This window comes from Pseudophryne corroboree, chromosome 4 (genome assembly GCF_028390025.1).
Source record: "Pseudophryne corroboree isolate aPseCor3 chromosome 4, aPseCor3.hap2, whole genome shotgun sequence".
Taxonomy (NCBI): Eukaryota; Metazoa; Chordata; class Amphibia; order Anura; family Myobatrachidae; genus Pseudophryne; species Pseudophryne corroboree.
This window is the reverse complement of record NC_086447.1, coordinates 277,584,751-277,598,595: the sequence shown is the minus strand read 5'-3', so window position 1 is coordinate 277,598,595 and position 13,845 is coordinate 277,584,751. Positions and strand designations below refer to the sequence as shown.

General features: G+C 46.0%; 1 protein-coding gene across 6 annotated transcripts in view; it reads left to right on the top strand.

Moving 5' to 3' along the window:
* The window catches only part of IFT80 (intraflagellar transport 80), a 519,318-nt gene that overhangs the window by 410,697 nt on the left and 94,776 nt on the right, over positions 1–13,845 (top strand). For all 6 annotated transcript variants that reach the window (XM_063916161.1, XM_063916162.1, XM_063916160.1 and 3 more), the window contains 2 exons: positions 5,275–5,349; positions 6,290–6,453. In XM_063916161.1, the coding sequence (XP_063772231.1) occupies positions 5,275–5,349; positions 6,290–6,453 (239 nt within the window). The remainder of the gene's footprint in view (positions 1–5,274; positions 5,350–6,289; positions 6,454–13,845) is intronic.

Genomic DNA, 13,845 nt, shown 5'->3' with positions numbered 1-13,845 from the left:
CAGGCGCCCAGGACCAAAAGTCCTCCCCTCCCTCTACCAAATCCACTGCATGACGCTGGAGCTTCCCTGGGGGAGTCCGGACCGGTGGGGGGCCGTCTGCGGATCTTCAGTCAGGTCTGGGTTCAATCAGGCCTGGATCCTTGGGTCCTAGATATAGTATCTCAGGGATACAGGCTGGAGTTTCAGGAGGTGCCCCCTCACCGGTTTTTAATTTCGGCCTTACCAGTGTCTCTTCCGGACAGGGAGGTGGTGAAGGCAGCAATACAAGTTGTGTCAACAGAGGGTCATAGTTCCCGTTCCCCCGTCCCAACGGGGGGTAGGGATTTTACTCGAGCCTCTTTGTTGTACTGAAACTGGACGGTTCGGTCAGACCGATTCTGAACCTAAAATCCCTCAATCCATACTTGAAAGTTTTCAAGTTCAAGATGGAATCTCTTCGAGCTGTGATTTCCAGCCTAGAAGGGGGGGATTTTATGGCGTCAGTCGACATAAAGGATGCCTACTTACACGTCCCGATATATCCTCCGCATCAAGCTTTCCTCAGGTTTGCGATACAGGATTCTCATTACCAATTTCAGACGTTACCGTTTGGGCTTTCCACGGCCCCGAGAATTTTCACCAAAGTCATTGCAGAAATGATGGTTCTCCTTCGCAAGCAAGGGGTTACAATTAATCCCGTACTTGGACGATCTCCTGATAAAGGCGAGGTCCAAGGAACGGTTGCTAAGAAATGTGAATTTGTCTCTGTCGGTTCTGCGACAACACGGTTGGGTGCTAAATTTGCCAAAGTCCCAGTTGATTCCGACCACTCGGCTGCCCTTTCTGGGCATGATTCTGGACATGGAGTTACGGAGAGTGTTTCTTCCAGAAGACAAAGCTCTGGAACTGCAGACGATTGTCAGGGAGCTTCTGAGGCCGACAAGTGTGTCGATTCATCAATGTACTCGGGTTCTGGGGAAAATGGTTGCGGCGTACAAAGCCATTCCGTTTGCCAGGTTTCATGCCCGGGTGTTTCAGTGGGATCTGCTGAGCAAATGGTCCGGGTCTCACCTGCACATGCACCGGAAGATAAGTCTATCTTCCAGGGCCAGGATTTCTCTCCTATGGTGGCTACAAAGTTCTCACCTCCTAGAAGGGTGCCGGTTCGGTATCCAGGACTGGGTCCTACTGACAACAGATGCAACTCTCCAAGGATGGGGCGCAGTCACGCAAGGAAGAACTTTCCAGGGGAAATGGTCGCTCCAGGAATCTTGTCTCCACATAAATGTTCTCGAGTTAAGAGCCATTTACAACGGCCTGCTACAAGCAAGAAGCCTTCTTCAGGGTCGACCTGTCCTGATACAGTCGGACAACATTACAGCGGTGGCGCATATAAACCGTCAAGGCGGAACGAGAAGCAGGGCGGCTATGGCGGAGGCCACAAGAATCCTTCGCTGGGCGGAACAACACGTGAGCGCTCTGTCAGCAGTCTTCCTTCCGGGAGTGGACAACTGGGAAGCAGACTTCCTCAGCAGACACGATCTCCATCCGGGAGAGTGGGCTCTTCACCAAGAGGTATTTGCAGAAGTGACGAAGTGTTGGGGAATTCTGCTGATCGACATGATGGCGTCTCGCCTCAACAAGAAGCTTCCGAGGTATTGTTCCAGGTCAAGGGACCCCCAAGCCAATGCAGTGGACGCCCTGGTGACTCCGTGGGTGTTTCAGTCAGTGTTTGTGTTCCCTCCGCTTCCTCTCAGTCCAAAGGTGCTGGGAATCATTCGACGAGCAAGGGTTCAGGCGATTCTCGTCGTTCCAGATTGGCCAAGAAGGGCCTGGTATCCGGATCTTCAGGAATTACTTGTGGAAGATCCTTGGCCGCTTCCTCTAAGAGAGGACCTGTTATTGCAGGGAACATGCGTGTTTCCAGACTTACCGCGGCTGCGTTTGACGGCATGGAAGTTGAGCGCCAAATCTTAGCTCAAAAAGGTATTCCCGGGAGGTCATTCCCACTCTCCTTAAGGCTAGGAAGGAGGTTACGGCGAAACATTATCACCATATTTGGAGAAAGTATGTTTCGTGGTGTCAGACCAAAACTGCTCCTGCGGAAGAATTTCACTTGGGTCGGTTTCTCCATTTTTTGCAGGCAGGCGTCGATGCAGGCCTGAAATTGGGTTCCATCAAAGTGCAGATTTCAGCTTTATCTATTTTCTTTCAAAAGGAATTTGCTGTCCTCCCAGAGGTTCAGACTTTTGTGAAGGGAGTGATGCATATCCATCCTCCGTTTGTGCCCCTTGTGGCGCCATGGGATCTTGAAGTGGTCTTGCAGTTTCTTATGTCTTCCTGGTTTGAACCTTTGCATAAGGTTGAGTTGAAGTTTCTCACTTGGAAGGTAGTCATGCTGTTGGCTCTGGCGTCTGCCAGGCGAGTGTCAGAGTTGGCGGCCTTATCTCACAAGAGTCCGTACTTGATCTTCCATTCGGATAGAGCGGAATTGAGGACTCGTCAACAATTTCTGCCGAAGGTGGTTTCTTCGTTTCACATTAACCAACCTATTGTGGTACCTGTGGCTACAGATGCTGTGGCAGTTCCAAAGTTTCTTGTTGATGTGAGAGCTTTGAAAATCTACGTTGCCAGGAAAACAGAGGCGCTGTTTGTCCTGTATGCTTCCAACAAGATTGGTCATCCTGCTTCGAAGCAGACTATTGCACGCTGGATTTGTAGTACGATTCAGCAAGCTCATTCTTCGGCTGGGCTACCGGTGCCGAAGTCAGTAAAGGCCCATTCTACCAGGAAAGTGGGCTCATCTTGGGCGGCTGCCCGAGGGGTCTCGGCACTTCAGCTTTGCCGAGCAGCTACGTGGTCGGGTTCAAACACCTTTGCTAAGTTTTACAAGTTTGATACCCTGGCTGAGGAGGATCTCATGTTTGCTCAATCGGTGCTGCAGAGTCGTCCGCACTCTCCCGCCCGTGTTGGAGCTTTGGTATAGACCCCATGGTCACTTTGGAATCCCTAGCATCCTCTAGGACGTAAGAGAAAATAGGATTTTAGTACCTACCGGTAAATCCTTTTCTCCTAGTCCGTAGAGGATGCTGGGCGCCCATCCCAGTGCGGACTGTTACTTGCAGTGTATTCTAGCCCTAATATGTGTTTTCACATCCATTGACTTTGTTACATGGACTAGAGTGTGCTATAGGCTATCCGATGGTTCTGGGTGACGCTCATGCAATTACCCTTGCCCAGCGGTCTTTTAGCCTCCTGCAGCCAAAGACCTTGCCTATAGCAGCCGCCTTTCCAGGGCAGATTAGGTCCGCCCCATGCTCAGATGCCCCAAGGTTTTTATGTATAGACAAGGCGGCTATTGGAGGCTGGGCAAGAGTAGGTTGCAGTACGGTGAGACGTTCACTGAACTCTATATAGATGCCGCTGCACTTATTTGCGGACAGAGAGAGATAACCTAATGTACGTTAGGTAATGCACAGGTTGGAATATGATATAAGCACAATGATTTGTAAATGCAACAATGCACAATATATCACAATAAAGAAATGTTGGCAAGGCAGTGCCTGTATGGAAACTCCACACCAAAACCTGAGTACACGGCAAGCTGGATCAGATCAGGAATCAATCAGGCAAGGTCTCAGAATCACGAGTTTACACAGGCTGACAGGTTTTCACATGAGCAGACTGGTTATCACACGAGCGGACAGGTTCTCACAAAAGCAGGAACTATCACCAGCGTTTTGGGAGTGTACTGGGGACGAATATAAATGGTGCTGCACCAATCACTGCTAGAACCTCTAAGTAACAATGCAGTGCAGCTGCCCTGCTGCACGTACCTAACAGACAGCTGAGTACATTAATTATCCAACAACGGGGAACACCGTCTGACCCTGGCGTCCCCGTTGCTAGGAGACCAGCGGCGCCAGACATCAGCCTGTTGCTAGGCGCCGGGCGGGGACCGGAAGGCTTTGCGCCATGCCGGGCGGGGGTCAGCGGGAGGCGCAGCATCCCGACTCTGAAGCAACGGACGGGGCGCGCGCCTCCCGGCACTAACAAACTTCAGTGGCATACCAATGTAACTTTTGTCTGAATTGTTTACCCTAGAGGAGATGAAGTCTACTTCTGACAGCTACCGCTGGTCCTCACTTGGGCACCATAAGGGGTTTCTGGTACTGGTGCTGTCTGGCTGGTAGGATGGAAATGTTTTTTCTTTTGCTTAGTAGTGCACCTTGGTACATTACCTTTGTTTTGTAGATATACTCCTTACTAGCAAATGGATGTGGCCTCCATCATTACCATTTCTTCAGAGGCTGTCCTGCTTTCTCTGTTAAGAGCTTCCAGTGCAGTGCTGTAATGGAGTTGGGCAATGCAGACATTCCATTCCAAATCTCTACGGAGGTTGGCAATTAGAGAGAGGAGGTTCTTCTAAATGTAGATAACCTCTTCAAGAAAGTTCTTCAAGTCTAAAATGAAAAATAAGACATAACTTCTATTATTTATATACTTCATGTGAATAAGTTTATTTTTTGGATAGAACATACAGTATATGAGAAGAGTTTATACTGAGCAGTGAACAACCTTTTTGCATTTATTTATATGTTTACATGTCTTTATTGGAAAAGGCATATTAGAATAGATAATTGTATCACAGTCGTATGTATGATTACAGGTATAGGGCCTTATTCATATGTGGTTGGAGTTTATATCACTACTGCTTCCTTGGAAGCTCTTTATGGTAATGCAGCAGGAAGCGTCTATTACACGCAGACGCCTCCTGCTGCAGTAGTGATCCCACCTGCGCAGCATCGGATCACTGGACTCACCATAGTGTGGTTTCCGCCCGTCACAGAGGCCAAGAAATCTTTGTGCAACCACGGAGATCCCTGGCCTATTGCCTCCCCCCTAAACGGCGGCGACATGCCTCCATTTTCCCAAATAGAGCCCTTCACCGCCTGCTCCTTTTGTGCAAAACAACATCAGACGGTCAATCACTGACAGTCTGATGCCAGAGTGTGCGCTACATCGCACGCTTGTTTGCGCAATCGCAGAACGAGTCTTGCATACCGTACCTATAATCGGCCCTTGCTACAGGATCTGAATCGCAAAGTTATACCAAACTCTGTTTTATTGTTGTTTAATTTTTTATTTATTATATTTTGAATATGATTTATTGTCAGTCTGTCACATACTGTGCAAACTTTTATTTGTTATTGTTTATATTTCTGTCATTCAACAACCAGTTCTTTCTGCAAATATTTTGTTGGAAAATATTGATAGTCATCTCTTCTTTCATAGCACAAAGAACTGGAACACACCCCTCATTTTTGACCTCAAGGAAGGAACTGTGAGCTTGATCTTGCAATGTGAAAGGTATAAAATAATCTATGTATTTTTTATTTATTTATTTATTTTATTCCATAGCATACGAAACCGCTGCTTAATAAATTTCCCCTTAAATGTTGTTTTTCATCAATACAGCAAATAAAAACATTAGTAAGAATTTTTGCTAGTAATGTTATTTTAGAAATATGTTTTAAAAATAAAATAAGTTGTCATCCCTATTGGTTTTAACACACATAGCAGACATGATGGTATGTTATAATATTATTTTGAATTTTAAAATATTCTTGAGTGTAAAAGTCTAAATTATCGTATGGTAGGGTGATATTATGGTATATGTAATGGGTCTCTATGCACATGTCTGCATCTAGTTGTGTGGGGGGAAAAATATCAACTTCTTATGTATCTTGTTATATTTGATCAATTACATCCCTTGATTAAGTGTTAGATTATAAAGCAATGTCCTCTTCTTGCACTGAAGTAGTTAAACGTGTCTGTATGTAGCAAGTGTCATACACATGGCTAATTTGAATTAGAAGCACTGTGTTATGGCATCTCTTTCCAATAAGCCATATGCTCTGTGTTTGGTAACAAATGAACGACATTCCTTTCTGCATTCCTCGGCCCTGCTCTAATGTAATAGAGGACTGGATTACTTCCCTTCTTAAAGGCTGCAGCGTGTGGTGCTTACAAATCACTGCAACAGCCCTGTAACAACTTAATAATGAATTAATCCAGAATTTCATCTGCATTTTAAAAGTATTAATCTGGGTACAGCATAAATGCACCCTGCTAGCACAAGAACAGGCCCCTCTTGTTTTATGTCAAACTCCGGAAAGAAGCATTGGTAGCTGGTGTATAGCCCACATAGAATGATTGCTGTGTTTGCTGAAGCCTTCTTTGAAGAAGTTCAAGTTGTTGACTATAATGTACCTGCTATTTGGTCATTTCCTTCCTTATTTTCTTGCAGGCATTTCCTCCTGGTGGATGGTGGCAGTTTGTTTTTATACTCCTATGAAGGTCGTCTCATCTCCTCTCCGAAGGTTCCCACTATGAGAACAGATATTCTCAATGCACAAACTGTGTCTTTGAGCAATGATACCATTGCTATAAATGACAAAACAGATGAAAAATGTAAGTTAAACTTGTACTTACTGCATAGTGCTCATTTCTGAAACAGCCTCTGTCCATCTGACTTTTATTTAACGCTTTTTAGAAAAGCATTATTATCTGGAATTTATGTATTGCTTTTTCACTGACGAATCTGAGCTAATTAATAGCTAATACTAATTGTAAGTATGCACATCATACTGCACACAGGTGTTTATAGACACTTTCTCCTGAATAATTACTTTTTAAGTGCATAATATCTTTATTGGTTGACAGCAAAAGGATAAACAAATAATATACATTTCACAAATAATAAAAGCAAGTAAGGAATGTATAGAACTGCGTAACATAATAATAGCAACAGTCATAAACACAATAATCACAATAAAATCCAAAACAAAACAATATCCGTAAATCCTTGTAATGCTTTAAAGACTAAAAAGAATTAATAAAAATATGTATGCAAAAAACAGGATAGGGTAGGGACACACTAGGGAAAGAGAAGGAAAGGGGAAACAGGTGGGGGAACAAGGGAGAAGAAAGAAAGAAAAGAGGCAAAGAGTAGAGATCAGCTCCTGATAATACAGAAAAGAGAAAGGATCAAGTTCCACATACTCAGTTACGAAGGCCAGCCAGAGTCAAAATCAACAACTAAACCAGAGGGGACCCAGGCAGTGGCGTAACTACTGCCCCCACAGCCCTCGCGGTGGCTTGGATACGCAGGGCTGCGGGGGGCGCCGCCACTGATTTAGCGCAGAGCAGATTGACATGCGGACGAGCCGTCCGCATGTGAATCTGCTGTCTCCCTCCTTCCGTAGCCGCTGCTGTGAAAGAGGGACACGGAGGGCACGGCGTGTCTATTAAATGAAGTGCCTGTTCGTGAGCTCTGATTGGCTCATGAACCGGCACTTCATTTAACAGACACGCAGGAGGGACACAGTAGAGGCGCGCGCTGTGCCCCCCGTGTCCCTCCTTCACAAAACAGCGGGGAGCGGTACCTGGACCTTGGGGAGCATATGTGGCACTGGGGGAGGGGGAGCATATTTGGCACTTGGGGGGGCATATGTGACACTGGGCGGTATATGTGTACCTGGCACTTGGGGGGGGGGGGCATATTTGGCATTGGGGGCATGTGTGTACCTGGCACTGTGGGGGATTATCTGGCACTGGGAGCACTGCCCTAGCAACAAGCATTATCCCCTAGCAACGAGCATGACACCCAGTGCATGAATCCCCTGGCAACGAGCATGACACCCAGTGCTTGAAACCCCTGGCAACAAGCATGACACCCAGTGCATGAAACCCCTGGCAACGAGCATGACACCCTGAGCATGAAAACCCCTGGCACCGTGCATGGAACCAAGAGCATGAAACCCCTAGCAACGAGCATGAAACCCCTAGCAATGAGCATGACACCCTGAGCATGAAAACCCCTGGCACCGTGCATGGAACCAAGAGCATGAAACCCCTGGCAACGAGCAGATAATTTAAAAGAAATTAGAAGCCTTACTGTAGTACTTAATGTGTAATGGGCATTTTACGGTGTGTGGCATAATGTATCATGGACATTGCGGTGTGTGTCATAATGTGTCACAGGCATTACGGTGTGTGGCATACTATATCACGGGCATTGTGGTATGTGGTATAATGTCTCAGGGGGCATTGCAGTGTGGCATAATGTATAACGGGCATTGCGGTGTGTGGCATAGGGTATAATGGGCATTGCGGTATGTGTCACAGGCATTATGGTGTGTGGTATACTATATCACGGGCATTGTGGTATGTGTCATAATGTGTCAGGCATTACGGTGTGTGGCATACTATATTACGGGCATTGTGGTATGTGGTATAATGTCTCAGGGTCATTGCGGTGTGTGTCATAATGTATCACAGGCATTGTATGTGCTATAATGTATCAGGGGCAAGGGGCATTGCAGTGTGTAGCATAATGTATAACGGGCATTGCGATTCCTGTCATAATGTGTCACAGGCATTACGGTGTGTGGCATAATGTGTCGGGGGCATTACGGTATGTGCATATTGTGTGTGGCATAATGTCTAAGGGCCATTGCAGTATGTGGAATAATGTATACTGGGCATTACTATAAGGAGGAAAAATTACAAATAATGTAAGGGGCATGAATCAGGATTATTTTTCTTTCCTGTGGTGGCTAACGTCTGGGCGTGCAGGTTGCAAAACTGGGGTATAAGGTAGTCTTTTCCTGCAATGCCATGCCCCTTCATGTGAAGCCACGCCCATTTCAACAAAACCACTCCCTTTTTCCCGGCGCGTGCAGGTTCATCCCTTTACTAGTGTCAATTATGGGGGGGGGGGGCGCCGGAGAATTTTTTGGCTTGAGGGAGAATTTTTTTTAGTTACGCCACTGGACCCAGGTGGTAAATGCGCACCCTCTGAAAAGAGATTATTTATCAGGAATATAGTATGAGTAGGGGCAGAGGGGTTGGCACTAAGGAGCTCAAAAGTATGTAAGGCGTGAGAGGGTCTAAGAAATTGGAGGAAATGGTGAACCTGTAGATAACGCCAATGTTCCCCCTAGTGTACATTCCACTTGTCCCGTATATCTGCAATGGGGCAATGGGCGCTATTGTGCCCCCACTCACCAGCTGTCCAACCCGGCAGAGACCCACATCGAACCAATGTCGGAAAGCTCTAAGGACCATCCCAGGAAGGAAATGATTATTCAATAAAAACTAAATCTAAGTAGATGCCATTGAGGAGGTGGAAGAATTCTGTCTACGAGACTTCCAACAGGACAATGAGGGCCCATTGGTAAAATGGGAGGTACTGGGAAGGGTATAGGAGCCACGGGGCTATGGAGATAGGGACAGTCAGTGCCTGTTTTTTAATCTGCCCCCATTGTTTCTCTTACGTCCTAGAGGATGGGGTCCACATTAGTACCATGTGGTATAGGTGGGTCCACTAGGAGCCTTGGGCACTTTAAGAAATTAATAGTGTGCGCTGGCTCCTCCCTCTATGCCCCTCCTACCAGACTCAGTATAGAAAATGGGCCCGGAGGAGCCGGTCACGATTATGGAAGCTCCTGAAGAGTTTTCTGCATTTATTTATGCTGTTTGTTATTTTCAGACGGGACTTTTTTTGGGGGGGGGGGGGCAACCTCCCAAAGACAGGACACTGAGCTCCTAAGGGAACTATTCGTAAGCCCCACTGCAGCGAGCGTACATTCCCACAGCACGCCGCCACCCCTAACAGAGCCAGAAGTATGAAGAGTGGTGAGTAAGGGGCTGGCATCCCGGTTAGCGGGTCACCGGCTGGAATGGCGGCATAAGAGTAAGGAGCGCAGTGCTGACATGCAGGTTGCGTCTCAAGGCTCAGTGAACGTGTGTGTATGTTAGACCGCTGTGAGGGGCGAGCTGAGCCACTAACACTTTACCTAGACTGACTACACGACTGGTAAGCGCCGTCAGACCTCAGCAAGTATAAAAAAAGACAGGAAGGCCGCGTGCCATTGAGGGGGTGGGGCTTCACTATGAGCGGATCCAGCAGCTCACCAGCGCCATTTTCCCTCTGCACAGATCTGACAGAGAAGCTCCTCCACAAGGACTCCAAACTACCTCAGTGGTACCAGAGGGTCATAGCAAGGGGGGAAGCGATTTTAGTATACTAAGCCCTAATAAGGGTACTTCGTTTGCGACCCAGCTAAATTGCTTTTAGCTACAGGGGCGTGGTGTGGCTGGCTCCAATATACAATATATGTGTCTCTCTGGAGGGCTCTGTGTGGGTGAACTGTGTTTTAACCCTTCTAGTGACAATGCTAAATTCCTTTGTCGTATAAACAACCCTTTATGAAGTCTAAGAACACTGTACGCTGTTTACTTAAGAAGTACCGTAAGGGTACGCTGTTTGCGTAACGATCGCTCAGCCGTAGGCGAGACGCTCAAGCGTCACGTTCGCTCACGGCCCAGTGATCACAGGACAACACGTTATTGGTTATGACTAGAGTAATGATTCGCTATGGCGTAGCGGACGCTCGAGACCACGAGGAGATCACCAGCGGCGCAGACGCTCACAACGCTATACCTTTATGTCTAAACCTTATACCAATGAAATGCACAGAATACCTTAATGTGAGTACAGGGTGTAAGTGCAACCTGGTGTAACCTGACTAACTACAAAGCTGCTTGAGCGTCACCGACGCTCAAGTGAACACTTAACACTATAGAAAATACACAGATACTAGTTTAGGGTCCAAAGCCTATTAACTGTATTATATCTAATATACTTGTAAAAGGGGATAACAGTACAAATGATACACTACAATATAACAGAGACTTCCTAACCAAAATACAATACTATCTAATACAATACAATACTAGTCTAGGGGAAATGTGAGAGAAAAGAGAAAGGAGAGAGAGAGAAAGAGAAATGGAGAGAGATGAGAGAAATTGGCTCACAGTAAGACAATGATTACGGAGAGAAACTTACGCACAAGGGGAAACGATCGCATGCGCCTGGACATCCAGCACCCGATTTTCAGCAATGAGAACCGTTGACGAGTGAGAGCTGGATGTGGTCGGCCTGCCTATTTATGCCCCACACACAATGCAATCCTACAGTCCCTACAATCCCATTGTCCATTGGACGTCGGAATTCGGCCCTGCATCATAACAAAAGGTCATAGGTTGATTCATACAGGTGGGCTGTGACGATTTCAAACAGCTCAGGTGGGTGGGGAACTAGGTTTCCCGCCGCATACCTGAGTATGAGTAAATAATAGAAATGGACATAAACTTCTTATGTCCATAACTATTCGCACGAGCGATTAATACGCTCCAAACCAACACCGGAATATTGCTAATTAAATACTCTTCCGATGGGTACCAAACACTGCTGCATGACTCCTGTTAGACCCTTCCTACAATACAAAGAGGGATTCCTCAGCTCAGGGACATTCTATGTTAACCAAACTTTCAGAATCTATCAAAGGGATCATGATCTACAAACTACATTAATTGTGAAAATATGTAACGAATGAGTCGCACGCTACGACTACATAAACTCTACCGTAAATACGCATACCGTGCGCCCGCGGGTGCACGCTATTGCGGGTATGCGCCTTCACGGGAGAGCGTACGCATGCGCAGCGCAGACCAGTGTGCGGTGCAAATATGGCAGCGTGTATAGAGACATTTTTCTGACTTTGACAGTCCACCCTTTGGCAGTCAATAATAACTGCCACCTTCTAAAACATTTCAAAAGGAGAAAAATATATGTCAGGGGTTAATTCATTTCCATGGTTGGGTGAGGGAGGAGAGAGGAGTAGGTGTGAAGAGGGTATGACCTAGTGTGATAGCAGAAGCATGTGTGCATGAGTCCATGTTTGGAGGGTCATGTATCATCGTGCCGTACGTGTGGTAAATCAAGCTTCGAGGTATTGCGAAGTATACATTTGAATTCCTTCTTATCCTGTGGTACAGGTCTGTGGATGGGCTGTCAAACTTTACCGAGCTCATTTCGGCTTTCAGTTGTAACAAAATGGGGATGCACATTTTAGTTGATGATACATGAATGGGGGAGGTATGTGGTTGCTGATATCTGTGCCTGTATTCCCTATCGTCTATGTGTGTCATTACCTGAGGGTTGTAGAGATGAAGATAAAGAACACTTATGGAAAATGCAATGATATTCTATGTCAGGGAAATGTACATCTGTCGTTGAAGTTGTGTTCGGTATCTGTTGAGAGTCGTCTTCTTTGCGCTGTATTGCTCCTTGGGCATGAGCAAATAGCTTTGTCAGTGCCATCAGATTTACAAAAAATGTTGGGCTAGCGTGAGTTTAAAAATACTAGGGAAACTGGGGATCCATGGCAAAGTTCATCAAGTGTCCATATCATAGGTTGTCAAAACTTCATCTTTGGTGCTTGTCTGTTGTCTGTATAGCGTCTCGTCAACTTCCTCGTCCAAGGGGGTCTTTGTATCTTGGAGAAAAGCAGAAAAACAGGTGAAAGAAACGGACCGTATAATCGCATTTTCATCACATTCTGGTTTCTATCATTGGGTCATAAATCAAATCCAGGTTAATTACAGTTTCCTCACTCCTCAAGCTCATCACTTTTGTACTTTGTTTGCACCTCATTAAAGCCTGCCCGCATCTAAATATCAATCCAATAAATATAACAACACCTAAGATACATAGTAGAAACTTTCCAACATCCATTATGACTCCTTGAGCCCAGTCTCCTAAACCGGAGAACCAATTTCGCGGGTTCAACCATGACACCCAACTAGTCAGCTCATTACCTACAGCAGCAAGGGTGAGATTGTGTTTCCGACGAAATTCCCACTTCAATTGGAGAATATCGTACATCTTTTGGTCTATGACCTCTACCGGATCCTCGGTGCTATTTGTGATATACGTGCAACACTTTATGCCATACTGTGTTGCCAATGTAACACAATATCCGCCTGTTACTGCTGTAAGATAATTAAGAACCATCCTATGCTGAACTAGTTCTGTTTTGTAAGCTTGAAGTTCTCTTCCAGTGTATCTAAACGTGTCATCATACATTTCAGTGATATTATCTAACAAATTGGCGAGTGCGGAAATGTATCTATAATTCATCACTCCTCGAGCGGTACGAGTGAAATCTAACGCTACCAGAACCTGAATCCCGGTGGATTCATGGATAAGATCGGAGGCCGGATGCTCTAACCTTTCTGACAGTTGTCTTTTAACTCGGTGCTCGTAATGAGTGTGAGTATAAGGAGCTTGGGCACCACGGTGTATGTCCTTCATTTTGTCATGTGTAACAGTCATCACTTCAGGCAATACCTTTCCAATATAACACAATCCTTCAGAGTTTGGGGCAAGCCACTTGTACGCCTTTCTCCCGCATATGAAATATGCGTCATCGGGGAGAACATATGGGACGGAGAAGGACATGACCATGTTACAGACCTTCCAGGTGAAATCTCCTGACCCTAATTCTTCCATCTGCTTAATGCACGTATCAGTTTGTACGATATGTGCACAGTATCCTGGTGATACCTCTCCAACTCTAGTAATCCTATTTCCTAAGGTATATCGATACCGGAAAGATTTTCCTCTACTGGCTATGTGGCGTACAAGCTCTGTATCTGTAGGCATTCTATCTGCTCTGTGTGAAAAGGTCATGGTAAGGTTGCTCCATGACACTTCCCAATTTCCCGGCTTACGGGGATTGGAGATATTAAAACATAATAGGGACCTATCCACATGGTATTGGTGGAGCTTCAAACTAGGAGGGCTGGAGATATTAAACCTCCTGTCCACCGGTCTCCCACCCTTTAGCTCAAGTACCTCCCCTAACGTTAAAGGAAATGGTACTAGCCCTGATTTGCTATGACCCTGAGGTACTTAAGAGCATACCCAACAATCTGTTTGGTTTAACACGTTAC